Below are 16,946 nucleotides of genomic sequence, written 5' to 3'. Positions count from 1 at the left end.
GTACAATTCACACCTCTTTAACCTGGGGTTACCCCATCTCTGGATCTGTAAAGATTTAATCACCTGCTAATGCTCGCATTCCAAGCATTGTTTGGCATCTTTGAATTTGTCTATATGTGTTTCTGGAACAGACCTCTTCATTCACCTGAGGAAGCAGCAGCGCTCCGAAAGCTAGTGACATCGAAACAAACCTGTTGGACTTTAACCTGGTGTTGTAAGACTTCGTACTGTAATGATCTCATAGTTCGGGATCCTCTTGGAAGGAGCGACCACAATATGGTGGAATTTAAAATACAGTTGGAGGATGACAAGATAAAATCAAACACTAGTGTTTTGTGCTTAAACAAAGGCGATTACAATGGGATGAGAGAAGAACTAGCTGAGGTAGACTGGGAGCAAAGACTTCATGGTGAAGCAGTTGAGGAACAGTGGAGAACCTTCCGAGCGATCTTTGACAGTGTTCAGAAAAGGTCCATACCGACAAAAAAGAAAGACAGTAGAAAGGGGAAAAATCGACCGTGGATATCTAAGGAGGTGAGGGAGAGTATCAAATTGAAGGAAAAAACATACAAAGTGGCAAAAATTAGTGGGAGACTAGAGGACTGGGAAGTCTTTAGGGGACAACAGAAAGCTACTAAAAAAGCCATAAAGAAGAGTAAGGTAGACTATGAAAGTAAACTTGCTCAGAACATAAAAGCAGATAGTAAAAGCTTCTACAAATATATAAGACAAAAAAGAGTGGCGAAGGTAAATATTGGTCCTTTGGAAGATGAGAAGGGAGATTTAATAATAGGAGACGGGGAAATGGCTGAGGAGCTGAACAGGTTTTTTGGGTCAGTCTTCACAGTGAAGGACACAAATAACATGCCAGTGACTGATGGAAATAAGGATATGATAGGTGAGGACCTTGAGATGATTGTAATCACTAAGGAGGCAGTATTGGGCAAGCTAATGGGGCTAAAGGTAGACAAGTCTCCTGGCCCTGATGGGATGCATCCCAGAGTGTTAAAAGAGATGGCGAGGGAAATTGTAAACGCACTAGTGATAATTAATCAAAATTCACTAGACTCTGGGGTGGTCCCAAAGGATTGGAAAGTAGCAAACGTGACACCACTGTTTAAAAAAGGAGGTCGGCAGAAAGCGAGTAATTATAGGCCAGTAAGCTTAACTTCGGTTGTAGGGAAAATGCTAGAATCTATCATTAAGGAGGAAATAGCGGGGCACCTGGAGGGAAATTGTCTCATTGGGCAGACGCAGCATGGGTTCACAAAGGGTAGGTCGTGTCTGACTAATTTGGTAGAATTTTTTGAGGACGTTACCAGTGCAGTAGATAACGGGGAGCCAATGGATGTGGTATATCTGGATTTCCAGAAAGCTTTTGACAAGGTGCCACACAAAAGGTTGCTGCATAAACTAAAGATGCATAGCATTGAGGGTAAAGTGGTAGCATGGGTAGAGGATTGGTTAACTAACAGAAAGCAGAGAGTGGGGATAAATGGGTGTTTCTCTGGTTGGCAACCTGTAACTAGTGGGGTCCCTCAAGGATCAGTGTTGGGCCCACAGTTGTTCACAATTTACATAGACGATTTGGAGTTGGGGACCAAGTGCAATGTGTCAAAGTTTGCAGACGACACTAAGATGAGTGGTAAAGCAAAAAGTGCAGAGGATACCGGAAGTCTGCAGAAGGATTTGGATAGGTTAGGTGAATGGGCTAGGGTCTGGCAGATGGAATTCAATGTTGCCAAGTGTGAGGCTATCCATTTTGGGAGGAATAACAGCAGAATGGATTATTATTTAAACGGTAAGATGTTAAAACATGCTGCTGTGCAGAGGGACCTGGGTGTGCTGGTGCACGAGTCGCAAAAAGTTGGTGTGCAGGTGCAACAGGTGATTAAGAGGGCTAATCGAGTTTTGTCTTTCATTGCTAGAGGGATGGAGTTCAAGACTAGGGAGGTTATGCTGCAATTGTATAGGGTGTTGGTGAGGCCGCATCTGGAGTATTGTGTTCAGTTTTGGTCTCCTTACCTGAGAAAGGACATATTGGCACTGGAGGGAGTGCAGAGGAGATTCACTAGGTTGATCCCAGAGTTGAGGGGATTAGATTATGACGAGAGGTTGAGTAGACTGGGACTGTACTCATTGGAGTTTAGAAGGATGCGGGAGGATCTTATTGAGACATATAAAATTATGAAGGGAATAGATAGGATAGATGCGGGCAGATTGTTTCCACTGGTCGGGGAAAGCAGAACTAGGGGGCATAGCCTCAAAATAAGGGGAGGTAGATTTAGGACGGAGTGTAGGGGGAACTTCTTCACCCAAAGGGTTGTGAATCTCTGGAATTCCTTGCCCAGTGAAGCAGTTGAGGCTCCTTCTTTAAACGTTTTTAAGAAAAAGATAGATGCCTTTCTAAAGAATAAAGGGATTCGGGGATATGGTGTATGGGCCGGAGAGCGGAGCTGAGTCCACAAAGATCAGCCATGATCTCATTAAATGATGGAGCAGGCTCGAGGGGCCAGATGGCCTACTCCTGTTCCTAGTTCTTATGTTCAAAGTGATATTCTGGTATAAATGACTGTTCCGTTGTCCTTGTGTTGTACAACTAATTAAATGGTTGTGTTCTGCAGATATTGGTGTTGGAAGTGACTCAGTATGTGCCCGCCATCAATCCCATCATATCAAGTCAGTTGATTCTCTGACAGGATCACATTTATCGCTTGGAAGAACTTCCAAAAACTTTCCTGGAAAATACCGAAGTTTGGTGAGTGAATATTGAACTTCAGGTTGGAATTTCAAAACAAGGAAATAATTGTGTGGAAAATGAGGGTGAGAGAAATCTCACAAACTGATTCTCTCAGGTGGATAGTTGGGTCTCGAGATTGCATCCATATTGCCTGGGCCTTCTCTCAGTGGGGGAAACTGTAACGGGAGCCCTGCTTCAGAAGCTGCTCTCCGCTGACCCCACGATTTCCCAGCTGAGAATTCTACTGAATCGACTTTCCACAGGCACAATACTAAGCACTGTACTTCTCCCAACAAAACAGGAATCTGTTAGAATTGTGAGATGCTTAACCATCCTTGGGGCTGATCTTCTTATTTCGTCCCATCCCATAATTACTCACCTAGTATCTTTGGCTGTTACACTTAATAAGACAACTTGACGTTGATCTTCAAGATGACGTTTTGATCTGCCTTGAGCTGAGAAACTCCCTGCTATTCGCCCTACGTGGCTCCGATACCTGGAGTCTCTCTAAAGAATCTCCTCTGCACTCTCGAAGGCCTTGACACTCTCTGTCGTGTGGTATCCCAGAATTGGACACACTACTCCAGCTGAGGTCTAACCAGAGATTTATAAAGCCTGCCGCCTTATTTCAAATATTCTGATTAAGGAATGGAGGCTGATTTCATGAACTATTTCTCTCTCCCTCTCTTTCTCTTTAAGGACATGAGTGATAACAGTAACCATCACATGCTGGTGAAAGCAAAATTCAACTTTTATCAGACCAATGAGGATGAGCTCTGCTTTAACAAGGGAGATGTTATCCATGTCAGCAGAATTGAGGATGGGGGCTGGTGGGAGGGGTCACTCAACGGCAAGAACGGATGGTTCCCCAGCAATTACGTGAGAGAAATCAAATCTAACGGTAAGTTGTCAAATTGGCAAGTGGCTCTGACACTTTCAAATACCGCAAGGGAACTTTTTAATGTGCAGAGGTTTCCAACCAAGCTGGGAGAGGGATTTCAAAAACTTGCTGTGTGGTCGCCCCCTGCAGGATAGAGCTTGCAATTCAAACGTCACAAAGAAATGTTTACATTAGCAGGTTTCAATGATAAATATTGAAAGGATGTATAAATGGTGAAAACAGGAAGTGTTATGCTCAGACAAGATTTTTAAAGTTATTGTCCAACTAAGCGATGTTCAAATTCAGCCTAACCTCAAACAACCTGTTATCCTGAGAAGATGCTGGTCAATCTTCTTAAACCATTGGCTTGATGCAACTGAATGGATTTCTAGTCCAGTTTGGAGAAACATTCACAATTACATTGATGTGGGATGGGACTACGTATGGGCCCAGATGGCAGGTTTCCTTCCCGAAAGGACTTTTGTGAATCTGTTGAGTTTTGTAGAATAATCAACAGTTCATGGTGATCTTATTGGAAACCGGCTTTTTCTTAGTAGACTTTTGAACTGAGTGGTTGCTGAACTTTCTCTGGTGCTGTCTTTGGGATGAACTCTCAGGCAGGCGTTAAAGATCCCACGGGCAGGATTTGAGGAAGAGCAGGGGAGTATTTATCCCTTAACCAACATCACTGAAACAGACGATCTGACCTTTTTCTCATTGCTGTTTGTGGGATCTTGCCATGTGAAAAAAAGCTCTTCAAAAAGCGCTTGGGACCTCCTGAGATCCTGGGAAGTACTCTAGGAATGGAACTTCTTTCTGTCCTGTTTCTGTGTGTCATCACAAGGATCTGTGATTCACTTTTGGAGATCAGGCTCTGAGCACAAGTTGCTGCACTTTGAACTCTCTCTACCGTATAAAATCCTTCAATCATTTTCAACAGCCCAATTAGATCATCCCTAAATCTTTGATACTCAGTGGAATACAAGCTGAATCAATGCAACCTGTCATCATAATTGAGCCTTTCTAACCTCAGTCTCCTTCTGGTGAATCTGGGTTGTACCGACTCAAAGACATCCATCTCCTTCCTGAGGTACGGGGCCCAGAATTGAGCGCAATTACGCCAGATGCGGTCTGATCAGAGTTTTATCGAATTAACATAACTTCCACCGCTTTGTATTCCAACTCCACTGAGATTGTTGGTCTTTTAAATTGTCTTTGGTACCTGTCTACTTGCTTTTAGTGATTGGCAATTCTCTCCACTCTTCACAGTTCCTAGCCCCTCTCCATATAGAATAAACACTGCCTACTTTCTCAGGTCCAAAGTGGATAACTCGCACTTTCCCATATTAAACTGCAGTGGCCAAAGTTTTTCCAGTTCACCTAATCTGTACGCTGAAGGATAGCACCTCTCACAATACAGACGTACTGCAGTCCATTTGAGCTTTGTAGCCAATAACCGGATGTACTGAAACTGATGTTAAAGTTGCAGTTTGCCAAGAGATTTGAGTGGACATTTTCAAATAATAAGTCTGAATCGCTATCCTGAAACTCCCTCCCTAACAGCACTGTGGGAGTTTGTACACCCAATCGGCTGCAGTGGATCAAGAAAGCAGCTCACCACCAATTTCTCATGGATAATTAGCGATGGGGGGTATGAAGTGGGGGGTGGGGGGGGGAGTCCTGAAAGGGGGCAGTGCCCAAACAGGAGGAGAGGGAGGCCTGAAAAGGGGAGGATCTTTCCCAGATCCCGTGGCGGGGTATGCTCACCTGGGGGCATGTGGGGTAATGCGCATGCGATTGGGGGGTGACATTGCCCGTGAGTGGGGGGTCCCTCAAGCTCGCTTAGAGATGGGATATCCTTTAAAAATGGCGGCCCCGATCTCTGAGCAGCTAGCCTCGCCGGCGAGTTCGGCTCCCCACTGCTGAAAGGATTTCCAAGTGTGGGTTTGACCTGGGAGAAACTCCCCAAGGCACAGAAAATTGACCAACTGGGTAAATACCAATGGGATCTGACCCAAAAAGCCGGCGGGAAACACCCACCAAACTCATCCAAGTTGATACTTTGAAATCTCGGTTAAATCTCACCCAGTGTTCCGGCAAGCGGGCTGTTTCTACTTTGAATCTTCTGCTTCAAGGCACATCCTATTTATGGGTCCACGGACCAAAATAATAAAAATAAAAGAAATGGTAACAAAGGAAATAAACTGGAAGGACTCTTACATTTGATGTTGAGTTATTTTGCCAAGTCTCTCAGTTCAGGTCTAAGAGGTGTCACTGAAGAGGTGTCATTTCCTTGGGTCAGAGTGAGAGTGCTAGCTACACTAGCTTGCCTTTAGAGGCATTGCGGGGAAAGGGGCAAGGCTGGTTACTGGTGACCTGGAATGAGCAAGAATTTGGTCAGTGGGGCTCTGCTTCTCGGTGATGAACCCTGTGGATCCTGAGATACATTGTTGATCTGAGAGGGAGTTTGCAGGTTTTGGTGCAGGGTTTTGCTGGATAAGTAATATATAATACTTTTTACTTTTTAATAAATTTAGAGTACCCAATTATTTTTTTCCAATTAAGGGGCAATTTAGCATGGCCAATCCACCTACCCTGCACATAGTTTTGGGTTGTGGGGGTGAGACCCACACAGACATGGGGAGAATGTGCAAACTGCACACGGACAGTGACCCGGGACCGGGATTGAACCCGGATCTTCGGTGCCATGAGGCAGCAGTGCTAACCACTATGCCACTGTACTCCCCCCCCCCCCCCCCCCCCCCCCCCCCCCCCCCCCCCCAACCCCCCTGGATGAGTAATGTAATGGTGCTGTGATTTAAAAAAAATTATATTTGTTCCTGAGCATTGTGGCAACACCAGTATTTTTTTATCCATCTCTAATTCCCCTTGAAACTGTGTAGATTACTCGGCCGTTTCCGCAGGCAGTTCACAGTCAACTACATTGGTCCAGCTTGGCAAGGAAAATGTGGGAAGCAGGAGTTCCTCTTGTCACCCTCTCTCTCGTCCTCCCTTTTTAACCTTTATGGGAGCTTGCTGTGTTTTTATTTCTGATTAAGTGATGACCTTGAGCAGGCCAGGTTTCAGGTTCCGATTTACATTGTGGACTGAATGTTTTTGTGCTGATGCTCATTAATCATCCTACAGAGAAACCCATCTCACCAAAGTCAGCAACTTTGAAGAGTTCTCCAAAAGGATTTGAAACTCCTCCAATAAGCAAAAGCTACTACAATGTGGTGAGTGACACCTCTTGTTTGTGTTGAATGGAATTTGATGAAGGGCTTTCTGCATTTTCAGGTAGCCCCCAAAGTGAGGGGCCATTTTGAAGTCTCTGTATTTTGCCTCGATGTATATTTGTCTCTTTGGAGAAGATTAGCCGTACGATTGCAGAGTCTGAAACAAAATTTTCTGGAATGCCATAGTTGATGAAAGTTACTTGATGTCCATGTGGTGAGGTTTGATTTGCAAAAGATCGCTCGCAAAATGTTTTTGCTAATGAATTTGAGAAAAACATGTTCAGGAACACAGTTTATGGGGGGGGGGGGGAGGGGAAAGCATTTTTTTCAAAAGCAAAGCTTGAGCAAATGGTTATGCAGGAAATCCGAAATGCCTGTGCTAAAGGAGCATTTGTGATTAGGGGTGACTTTAATCTACATATAGATTGGGTGAGTCAAATTAGTCACAGCACAATAGAGGAGGAATTTCTGGAGTGTGTACACGGAATGGTTTCCTGGACCAACACGTTGAGGAACCAACAAGGGAACAGAGCATCCTGGACTGGGCGTTGTGCAATGAGAAAGGGTTAGTCGGCAATCTAGTTGTGAGAGAACCCTTGGGGATGAGTGACCATAATATGAGAGAATTTTTTATCAAGGCGGTTAGTGAGGTAGTTGATTCTGAGACCAGGGTAATAAAGATAACTATGATGGTATGAGGCATGAGCTGGCTATGACGGACTGGGAAACATTACTGAAAGGAAGGACAGAAGACAGAGAATGGCAGCATTCAAGGAACGAATAGGTGAACTCCAAAAGTTGTTTGTTCCTATTTGGCACAAGAGTAGAAAGGGAATCATGACCAAACCAGGGCTTACAAGGGAAATTTGAGGTAATATTAGATTCAAAAAAGAGACATACAAATTAGCAAGAAAAAGCAATAGACCTGAGGGTTGGGAACAGTTTAAAATTCAGCAAAGACAGACCAAGGGATTGATTAAGGGGAAAATACAAATTGAAAGGAAGTTAGCGGGGAACATAAAAACTGACTGTAAATGTAACAATAGTATGTGAAGGGAAAAAGATTGATTAAAAACTAATGTAGGCCCCTTACAGTCAGAAACGGGGGAATTCACAACAGGGAACAAAGAAATAGCTGAGGAACTAAATTCGTACTTTGCTCCTGTCTTCACAAAGGAAGACATGAATAATGTACCGGAAGTTCTGGGAAACACAAGTTTCAGTGAGGAGCTGAAAGAAATTAGTGTTAGTAAAGAAATGGTTTTGGGGAAATTAATGGAATTGAAGGCAGATCAATCTCCAGGGCCGGATAATCTTCATCCCAGAGTACTTAAGGAAGTGGCCCTAGAAATAGTAGATCCATTGGTGGTCATTCTCCAAAATGTTTTCGACTCTGGATTGGTTCCTACAGATTGGAGGGTAGCGAATGTAACCCCGCTATTCAAAAAGGGAGCTCGAGAGAAAAGCGGGAACTGTAGACCAGTGAGCATGATGTCGGTAGGAGGGAAGTTACTGAGTCCATTATCAAGGATTTCGTAACACAGCATTTGGAAAGCAGTGGTGTAATCAGACAGAGTCAGCGTGGGGTTACGAAAGGGAAATCATGCTTTACAAATCTACTAGAATGCTTTGAAAATCTAACTAGTAGAGTTGACCAGGGAGAGCCAGTGGATGTGGTTTATTTAGACTTTCAGAAGGCTTTCGACAAGGCCTCACACAGCAGATTAATAAATTAAAGCGCCTGGGATTGCGGGTAGTGTCTTGAGATGGATAGAAAGCTGGGCAGCACAGTGCCGCCATGGTTAGCACTGCTGCCTCACGGCACTGAGGAACCAGGTCACTGTCCGTGTGGAGTTTGCACATTCTCTCTGTGTCTGCACGGGTCTCACCCCCACAACCCAAAGATGTGCCTGGTAGGTGGATTGGCCATCCTAAATTGACTCTTCATTGGAAAAAAAAATTGGGTACTCTAAATTTATAAAAAAAACAAAACCAAAAAGAGATGGATAGAAAGCTGGTTAGCAGGCAGGAAGCAAAAAGTTGGAATAAATGGGTCTTTTTCTGATTGGTAGGCAGTGGCTAGTGGGGTACCGCAGGGATCTGTGCGAGGGCCCCAACTGTTCACATTATATATTAATGACTTGGACGAGGGAACTATATGTTTTATCTCCAAATTTGCAGATGATACGAAGTTGGGTGGGAGGGTGAGCTGTGAGGAGGATGCAGAGATGCTTCAGAGGGATTTGGACAGGCTGAGTGAGTGGGCAGATGCATGGCAGATGCAGTATAATGTGGATAAATGTGAGGTTTTCCGCTTCAGTAGCAAAAATAGGAAGGCAGATTATTATTTGAATGGGTGTAAATTGAGAGAGGCGGATACACAGCGAGACCTTAGTGTCCTCGTGCATCAGTCGCTGAAAGTAAGCGCGCAGGTACAGCCGGCAGGAAAGAAGGTGAATGGTATGTTGGCTTCATAGCGAGAGGATTTGAGTTAGGAATAGGGATGTTTTACTGCAATTGTACAGGGCATTGGTGAGGCCACACCTGGAGTATTGTGCACAGCTTTGGTGTCCTTATCTGAGGAAGGATGTTCTTGCTGTGGAGAGAGAGCAGCGAAGGTTTACCAGACTGATTCCAGGGATGGCAGGACTGTCAGATGAGGAGAGACTAAATCAGTTAGGATTATATTTATTGAAGTTTAGAAGAGTGAGAGGGGATCTCATAGAAACTTATAAAATTCTAACGGGATTAGACAAGGTAGATTCAGAAAGAATGTTCCCGATGGTGGGGGTGTCCAGAACTCGGGGTCATAGTTTAAGGATAAGGGGTAAACCTTTTAGGACTGAGGTGAGGAGAAATTTCTTCACCCAGAGAGTGGTGAATCTGTGGAATTCACTCCCACAGAAAGTAATTGAGGCCAAAACGTTGTGTAATTTCGAGAAGGAATTTGATACAGCTCTTGGGGCAAAAGGGATCAGGGGATATGGGGTGAAGGCTTGATCAGCCATGATCAGAAAGAATCGGAGCAGACTCGAAGGGCCGAATGGCCTCCTCCTGCTTCTATTTTCTATGTATGTTTCTATGTCTGTGTATTCATATCCTTCTCATGTGGAGTGTTCATATGTCATGACACCCTGGACCAGTGCAAGGTCAATTCTAGCCCCCTTGACCCGGAGTCTCAACACAAGTGAAATTAGGGGCGAAATTCTCCGTAATCGGCGCGATGTCCGCCAACCGACGCCAAAAACAGCGCAAATCGGTCCGGCATTGCGCCGCCCCAAAGGTGCGGAATCCTCCGCATCTGGAGCAGCCGAGCCCTAACCGTGAGGGGCTAGGCCCGCGCCGGACTGATTTCCGCCCCGCCACCTGGCGGGAAAGGCCTTTGGTGCCCCGCCAGCTGGCGCAGAAATGACAGTGCCGGGCGCCGCATTGTGGAGGGAGTCTCTTCCGCCTCCGCCATGGTGGAGACCGTGGCGAAGGCGGAAGGGAAAGAGTGCCCCCACGGCACAGGCGCGCCCGCGGATCGGTGGGCCCCGATCGCGGGCCAGGCCACTGTGGGGGCCCCCCCCCCCCCCGGGGCCAGATAGCCCCGCGTCCCCCCCCAGGACCCTGGAGCCTGCCCGCGCCGCCTTGTCCCGCCGGTAAGAGAGGTGGTTTAATCCACGCCGGCGGGAAAGGCATTCCAGCAGCAGGACTTCGGCCCATCCGGGCCGGAGAAACCCCGGGGGGGTGCAACCGGCGCGATTCCCGACCCCGCCGAATCTCCGGTGGTGGAGAATTTGGCAACCGGCGGGGGTGGGATTCACGCCAGCCCCCAGTGATTCTCCGACCCGGCGGGGGGTCGGAGAATCTCGCCCTAGACGTTATTTTAAAATACTTGGCTGAGCCCAAAAAGCTGCAGTCACCTGGGTTTGTCAAATTAAACACAAATAACCTTTTAGTCTTAAATTGTAAAATAATTAAACTGAGTTTGTAACTGACTACTTAATACCTCTGACCCAACCCCCTCATTCCAACTCACACCACTCTATTTTTATATATAATTGTAAGCGAGGGCCGGTTTAGCTCAGTGGGCTGGACAGCTGGTTCACGACGCAGAGCGAGGCCAGCAGCGTGGGTTCAATCCCCGCACCGGCTGAGGTTATTCAGGAAGGCCCCGCCCTCTCAACCTTCCTCCTCAACCTCACCCCTCGCCTGAGGTGTGGAGACCCTCAGGTTAAACCACCACCTGTCAGCTCCCCCCCTCAAAGGGGAAAGCAGCCTATGATCATCTGGGACTGTGGTGACTTTACTTATATATACACACACAGCCAACATAGAGGGAAAGGGTGGTGAAGAGGGAAGACAAAATGATGATTAAGCAATAAAAGATAAAAGATCTCCATTGCATAATGATGGTTTTCAGTTAAAGTCTGTCAGGGGTGCTTGAGAGGGTTTTCTCTGGCGAAATTTCTTTGTAAATTCAAGTTCATTTCAACTATATATAAAGTAAACTATAGTAAAGATGTGCCAGGCATTTAGTGGTTTTAGAATAATAAAGGAGTCCTGTACTTCAGCAGAGAAAGAGTCCTTTCTTCATTCAAGGTCTAATCACTTCTGCCCAGCTCTCTCAGAAGCATCCCGCAGGAACTAATCACTAACTGTTGTCAGCCAGAACACTGTCCCTGGCCAACCCACAGGTTGCCCGCCAGCCAATCAAACCGACTTCCTCTTAAGCTGGTCCATAAGATTCCCTTGGTGCAGGCGAGTCTGTTTTCTCATCTCCAAAATTTAAATCCTGGAACACGCTGTCCTGACGAGCAGGCTGCCTCAGCTTCAGCCCTCTGCTCAAAGCCACATTCCCATTATGAGGTCCATGGACCAAAAATAACACAAAAGAAATGGGAACAAATGGAAATCAGAAAGAAGGGCTCCAGCAATATCCATCAAAAACAAATTGAGAGACATGGCTTCAGTCAGATGTATTTTTTAAAGTTCCTTTGCGAATGGTGTGAGATAAATATCAACAATGTAAACTGATTTTCTGCAGCTTCATTAACAAAGAACAAACAAAGAACAAAGAAATGTACAGCACAGGAACAGGCCCTTCGGCCCTCCAAGCCCGTGCCGACCATGCTGCCCGACTAAACTACAATCTTCAACACTTCCTGGGTCCGTGTCCCTCTATTCCCATCCTATTCATGTATTTGTCAAGATGCCCCTTAAATGTCACTATCGTCCCTGCTTCCACCACCTCCTCCGGTAGCGAGTTCCAGGCACCCACTACCCTCGGTGTAAAAAACTTGCCTCGTACATCTCCTCTAAACCTTGCCCCTCTCACCTTAAACCTTTGCCCCCTAGTAATTGACCCCTCTACCCTGGGGAAAAGCCTCTGACTATCCACTCTGTCTATGCCCCTCATAATTTTGTAGACCTCTATCAGGTCGCCCCTCAACCTCAGTCGTTCTAGTGAGAACAAACCGAGTTTATTCAACCGCTCCCCATAGCTAATGCCCTCCATACCAGGCAACATTCTGGTAAATCTCTTCTGCACCCACTCTAAAGCCTCCACATCCTTCTGGTAGTGTGGCGACCAGAATTGAACACTATACTCCAAGTGTGGCCTAACTAAGGTTCTATACAGCTGCAACATGACTTGCCAATTCTTATACTCAATGCCCCGGCCAATGAAGGCAAGCATGCCGTATGCCTTCTTGGCTACCTTCTCCACCTGTGTTGCCCCTTTCAGTGACCTGTGGACCTGTACACCTAGATCTCACTGACTTTCAATACTCTTGAGGGTTCTACCATTCACTGTATATTCCCTACCTGCATTAGACCTTCCAAAATGCATTACCTCACATTTGTCCGGGTTAAACTCCCATCTGCCATCTCTCCGCCCAAGTCTCCAAACAATCTAAATCCTGCTGTATCCTCTGACAGTCCTCATCGCTATCCGCAATTCCACCAACCTTTGTGTCGTCTCCAAACTTACTAATCAGACCAGTTACATTTTCCTCCAAATCATTTATTTCTACTACAAACAGCAAAGGTCCCAGCACTGATCCCTGCAGAACACCACTAGTCACAGCCCTCCAATTAGAAAAGCATCCTTCCATTGCTACTCTCTGCCTTCTATGACCTAGCCAGTTCTGTATCCACCTTGCCAGCTCACCCCTGATCCCGTGTGACTTCACCTTTTGTACTAGTCTACCATGAGGGACCTTGTCAAAGGCCTTACTGAAGTCCATATAGACAACATCTACTGCCCTACCTGCATCAATCATCTTTGTGACCTCTTCGAAAAACTCTATCAAGTTAGTGACACACGACCTCCCCTTTACAAAACCATGCTGCCTCTCACTAATACGTCCATTTGCTTCCAAATGGGAGTAGATCCTGTCTCGAAGAATTCTCTCCAGTAATTTCCCTACCACTGAAGTAAGGCTCACCGGCCTGTAGTTCCCTGGATTATCCTTGCTACCCTTCTTAAACAGAGGAACAACATTGGCTATTCTCCAGTCCTCCGGGACATCACCTGAAGACAGTGAGGATCCAAAGATTTCTGTCAAGGCCTCAGCAATTTCCTCTCCAGCCTCCTTCAGTATTCTGGGGACTTATCTACCTTAATATTTTTCAATACGCCCAACACCTCGTCTTTTTGGATCTCAATGTGACCCAGGCTATCTACACACCCTTCTCCAGACTCAACATCCACCAATTCCTTCTCTTTGGTGAATACTGATGCAAAGTATTCATTTAGTACCTCGCCCATTTCCTCTGGCTCCACACATAGATTCCTTTGCCTATCCTTCAGTGGGCCAACCATTTCCCTGGCTACCCTCTTGCTTTTTACGTACTTGTAAAAAGCCTTGGGATTTTCCTTAACCCTATTTGCCAATGACTTTTCGTGACCCCTTCTAGCCCTCCTGACTCCTTGCTTCAGTTCCTTCCTACTTCCCTTATATTCCACGCAGGCTTCGTCTGTTCCCAGCCTTCTAGCCCTGGCAAATGCCTCCTTTTTCTTTTTGACGAGGCCTACAATATCTCTCGTCATCCAAGGTTCCCGAAATTTGCCGTATTTATTCTTCTTCCTCACAGGAACATGAGTGTCCTGAATTCCTTTCAAGATAGTAAAACATCCCAAGGTGCTTTCCAAGAGTGTTAGGAAACACGATTTGACACTGAAGCATCTCAGGCAATATTGACCAAAATGATCATAGAGGTAGATTTTAAGGAGCATCTTGAGGAGGGAGGAGTCATGGTGGAGATGCATGAGGAAGTCATTCCAGAGTTTGGGCCCAGGCAGTTGAAAGAGTGATTCAGTGAGAGACAAGCTGGATGACAGAATTGGGAGAATGCTAATATCCCAAAGAGCTTATTAGTTTCAATGAAATGTGTTCTGCTTTTGTTACTGAGACTCCATTTGGGAACTAAAATGACCAGGTTTACTTGGGTAAATGAAATAATGTTTGTAACTGTGGTAAGAACTGTAACTGCCCTGAATACTGTTCACACTGCATCCATTTTCATGTTAGAAACCATTAACATTTTCATTACCACACTGTGTGAAAGGGGAGTAGATTTTACACAGGATCCTGCCTCCAGTTCAACACTGAATGTCTGCTGTTGACAATCGATACCGTACATCGGAACAGCAAAGTTTTTAAAAAAAACAATAATTTTTATTAAGGTTTTCATAAAATATCAATAACAAAATGAAAAAAGAACCCAACAGGGTTAAGTACAAAACGCAATCTAGAAAAGCAACCCTCCATACCCCCTCCCCCCTGTACATAGATAATAAATTAACATTAACACCCCGACTTAGCACAACAGGTGTATACACCCCCTCAGACCCTCCAGTGTAAATAACAAAAACAATAATAAAGTAAACCAACCCCCCCTTCCCCCGAGCTGCTGCTGCCATTGACCAATGTCTATCGTTCTGCCAGAAAGTCTAAGAACGGTTGCCACCGCCTAAAGAACCCTTGTACCGACCCTCTCAAGGCGGATTTCACCCTCTCCAATTTAATGAACCCCGCCATATCGCTGATCCAGGATTCCACGCTTGGGGGCCTCGCATCCTTCCACTGAAGAAGAATCCTCTGCCGGGCTACCAGGGACGCAAAGGCCAGAATTCCGGCCTCTTTCGCCTCCTGCACTCCCGGCTCCTCTGCCACCCCAAATATTGCGAGCCCCCAGCCCGGTTTGACCCTGGATCCTACCACCCTCGACACCGTCCTCGCTACACCCTTCCAAAATTCCTCCAGCGCTGGGCATGCCCAGAACATATGGGTGTGATTTGCTGGGCTCCCTGAGCACCTAACACACCTGTCCTTGCACCCAAAGAACCGGCTTATCCTTGTCCCGGTCATGTGTGCCCTGTGCAGCACCTTAAACTGTATGAGGCTGAGCCTCGCGCACGACGAGGAAGAGTTCACCCTCCCTAGGGCATCTGCCCACATCCCTTCCTCAATCTCCTCTCCCAACTCCTCCTCCCACTTTCCTTTCACCTCCACCACCGAGGCCTCCTCCTCCTCCTGCATCGCCTGGTAAGTTTCCGAGATCTTCCCCCCCCCCGAGAACACCCTGTCCTGTACTGTGTGTGGCAGTAGCCGTGGGAATTCCGCCACCTGCCGTCTGGCAAACGCCCTTACCTGTAAGTACCTGAAGGTGTTCCCCGGGGGGAGCCCGTACTTCTCCTCCAGCTCAATCGGAACAGCAAAGTTGATGAGCAGGGAGGTTTTGTGACAGTGAAAAAGTATTGCTTTGATCTGAAACATTCTTCAGTGACGTCTGTCTTTATGTCATGGCAGCTGATTGAGAATGTTCACTTCTCTCTTTTAAGTATAAGGCTCCATGCGCCTGAGCGATCAATGTGCTCCTCGCATTAACATCTGCTGGTTTCTATAGTGATGGTTTTCATGGTCTGATTGAGTTAGTCTGTTCAGTTTACCCCCAAGTGGCTCCTCAGTAGCTTTTTATAATTGCCGCGTATGTACACATGAACAATGGAATCAGATGGACAGGAAAAGACCAGCTGGTGCATTGAGCTTGCCTTATCGGGGGTCTGAGCACTGTGGTTTCCAATGTCCCTGCATCAAGCAACAGCCCCCATACCTTGAGAACATATTGCCTCAGTCACACCGCCGTGTAAAGGATGCCTATGTGGTTGATTCAGTTTGCTCTCTGCTTTCTCAGCTGCAGATTCACATCCGACAAAATTGTGGAAGCATTGGACACCATGGACAGCATGCTCTCACTTGCTCCCTGAATCCTGCCTCCGGGTGCTCCGGTTTCCTCCCACAAGTCCCGAAAGACGTGCTTGTTGGGTGAATTGGACATTCTGAATTCTCCCTCAGTGTACCCGAACAGGTGCCGGAGTGTGGCGACTAGGGGATTTTCACAGTAACTTCATTGCAGTGTTATGTAAGCCCACTTGTGACACTAATAAAGATTATTATTATTTTAGTTTTCGCATGACTGGGCTGGGACTGAAATTAAGTTTTTATCAAGTTTCCGTGGGAGGAATTCCCCGTTGCTCTTTAACTTGGCAGTGTGGATTTCTGAGACAGGAGGCCACAGGTTGATTGAGTTCAGAGCTGGTTGGATGTCTCTAAGCCCTGACAAGGCCTCAAAGTCCTATTCATTGACTACAGCTCCGCCTTCAACACCATAATCCCAGCCAAGCTCATATCAAAGCTCCAAAACCTAGGACTTGGCTCCTCACTCTGCAACTGGATCCTTGACTTCCTGACCCATAGACCACAATCAGTAAGAATAAACAACAACACCTCCTCCACAATAGTCCTCAACACCGGCGCCCCGCAAGGCTGCGTACTTAGCCCCCTACTATACACGACTGCATGGCAAAATTTGGTTCCAACTCCATCTACAAGTTTGCTGACGATACGACCATAGTGGGCCGGATCTCGAATAACGACGAGTCAGAATACAGGAGGGAGATAGAGAACCTAGTGGAGTGGTGCAGCGACAACAATCTCTCCCTCAATGCCAGCAAAACTAAAGAGCTGGTCATTGACTTCAGGAAGCAAAGTACTGTACACACCCCTGTCAGCATCAACGGGGCCGAGATGGAGATGGTCAG

At 46.3% G+C, this 16,946-nt stretch overlaps 1 protein-coding gene across 4 annotated transcripts in view; it reads left to right on the top strand.

Moving 5' to 3' along the window:
- arhgef7b (Rho guanine nucleotide exchange factor (GEF) 7b) overlaps positions 1 to 16,946 on the top strand; it is a 169,743-nt gene that overhangs the window by 60,559 nt on the left and 92,238 nt on the right. For 3 of the 4 annotated variants that reach the window (XM_072475992.1, XM_072475991.1, XM_072475990.1), the window contains exons 3-5: positions 2,625 to 2,758; positions 3,440 to 3,641; positions 6,768 to 6,856. In XM_072475992.1, coding sequence (XP_072332093.1) covers positions 3,443 to 3,641; positions 6,768 to 6,856 — 288 coding nt within the window. In that variant the 5' untranslated portion in view covers positions 2,625 to 2,758; positions 3,440 to 3,442. Of the gene's footprint in view, positions 1 to 2,624; positions 2,759 to 3,439; positions 3,642 to 6,761; positions 6,857 to 16,946 lie in introns of those variants that run through there. The other variant, XM_072475993.1, reaches the window with a different exon arrangement.

The sequence above is a fragment of the Scyliorhinus torazame genome, chromosome 15, assembly GCF_047496885.1.
Source record: "Scyliorhinus torazame isolate Kashiwa2021f chromosome 15, sScyTor2.1, whole genome shotgun sequence".
NCBI classification, from domain to species: Eukaryota; Metazoa; Chordata; class Chondrichthyes; order Carcharhiniformes; family Scyliorhinidae; genus Scyliorhinus; species Scyliorhinus torazame.
The sequence above is the reverse complement of the archived record's forward strand: the minus strand, read 5'-3'. Positions and strand labels throughout refer to the sequence as shown.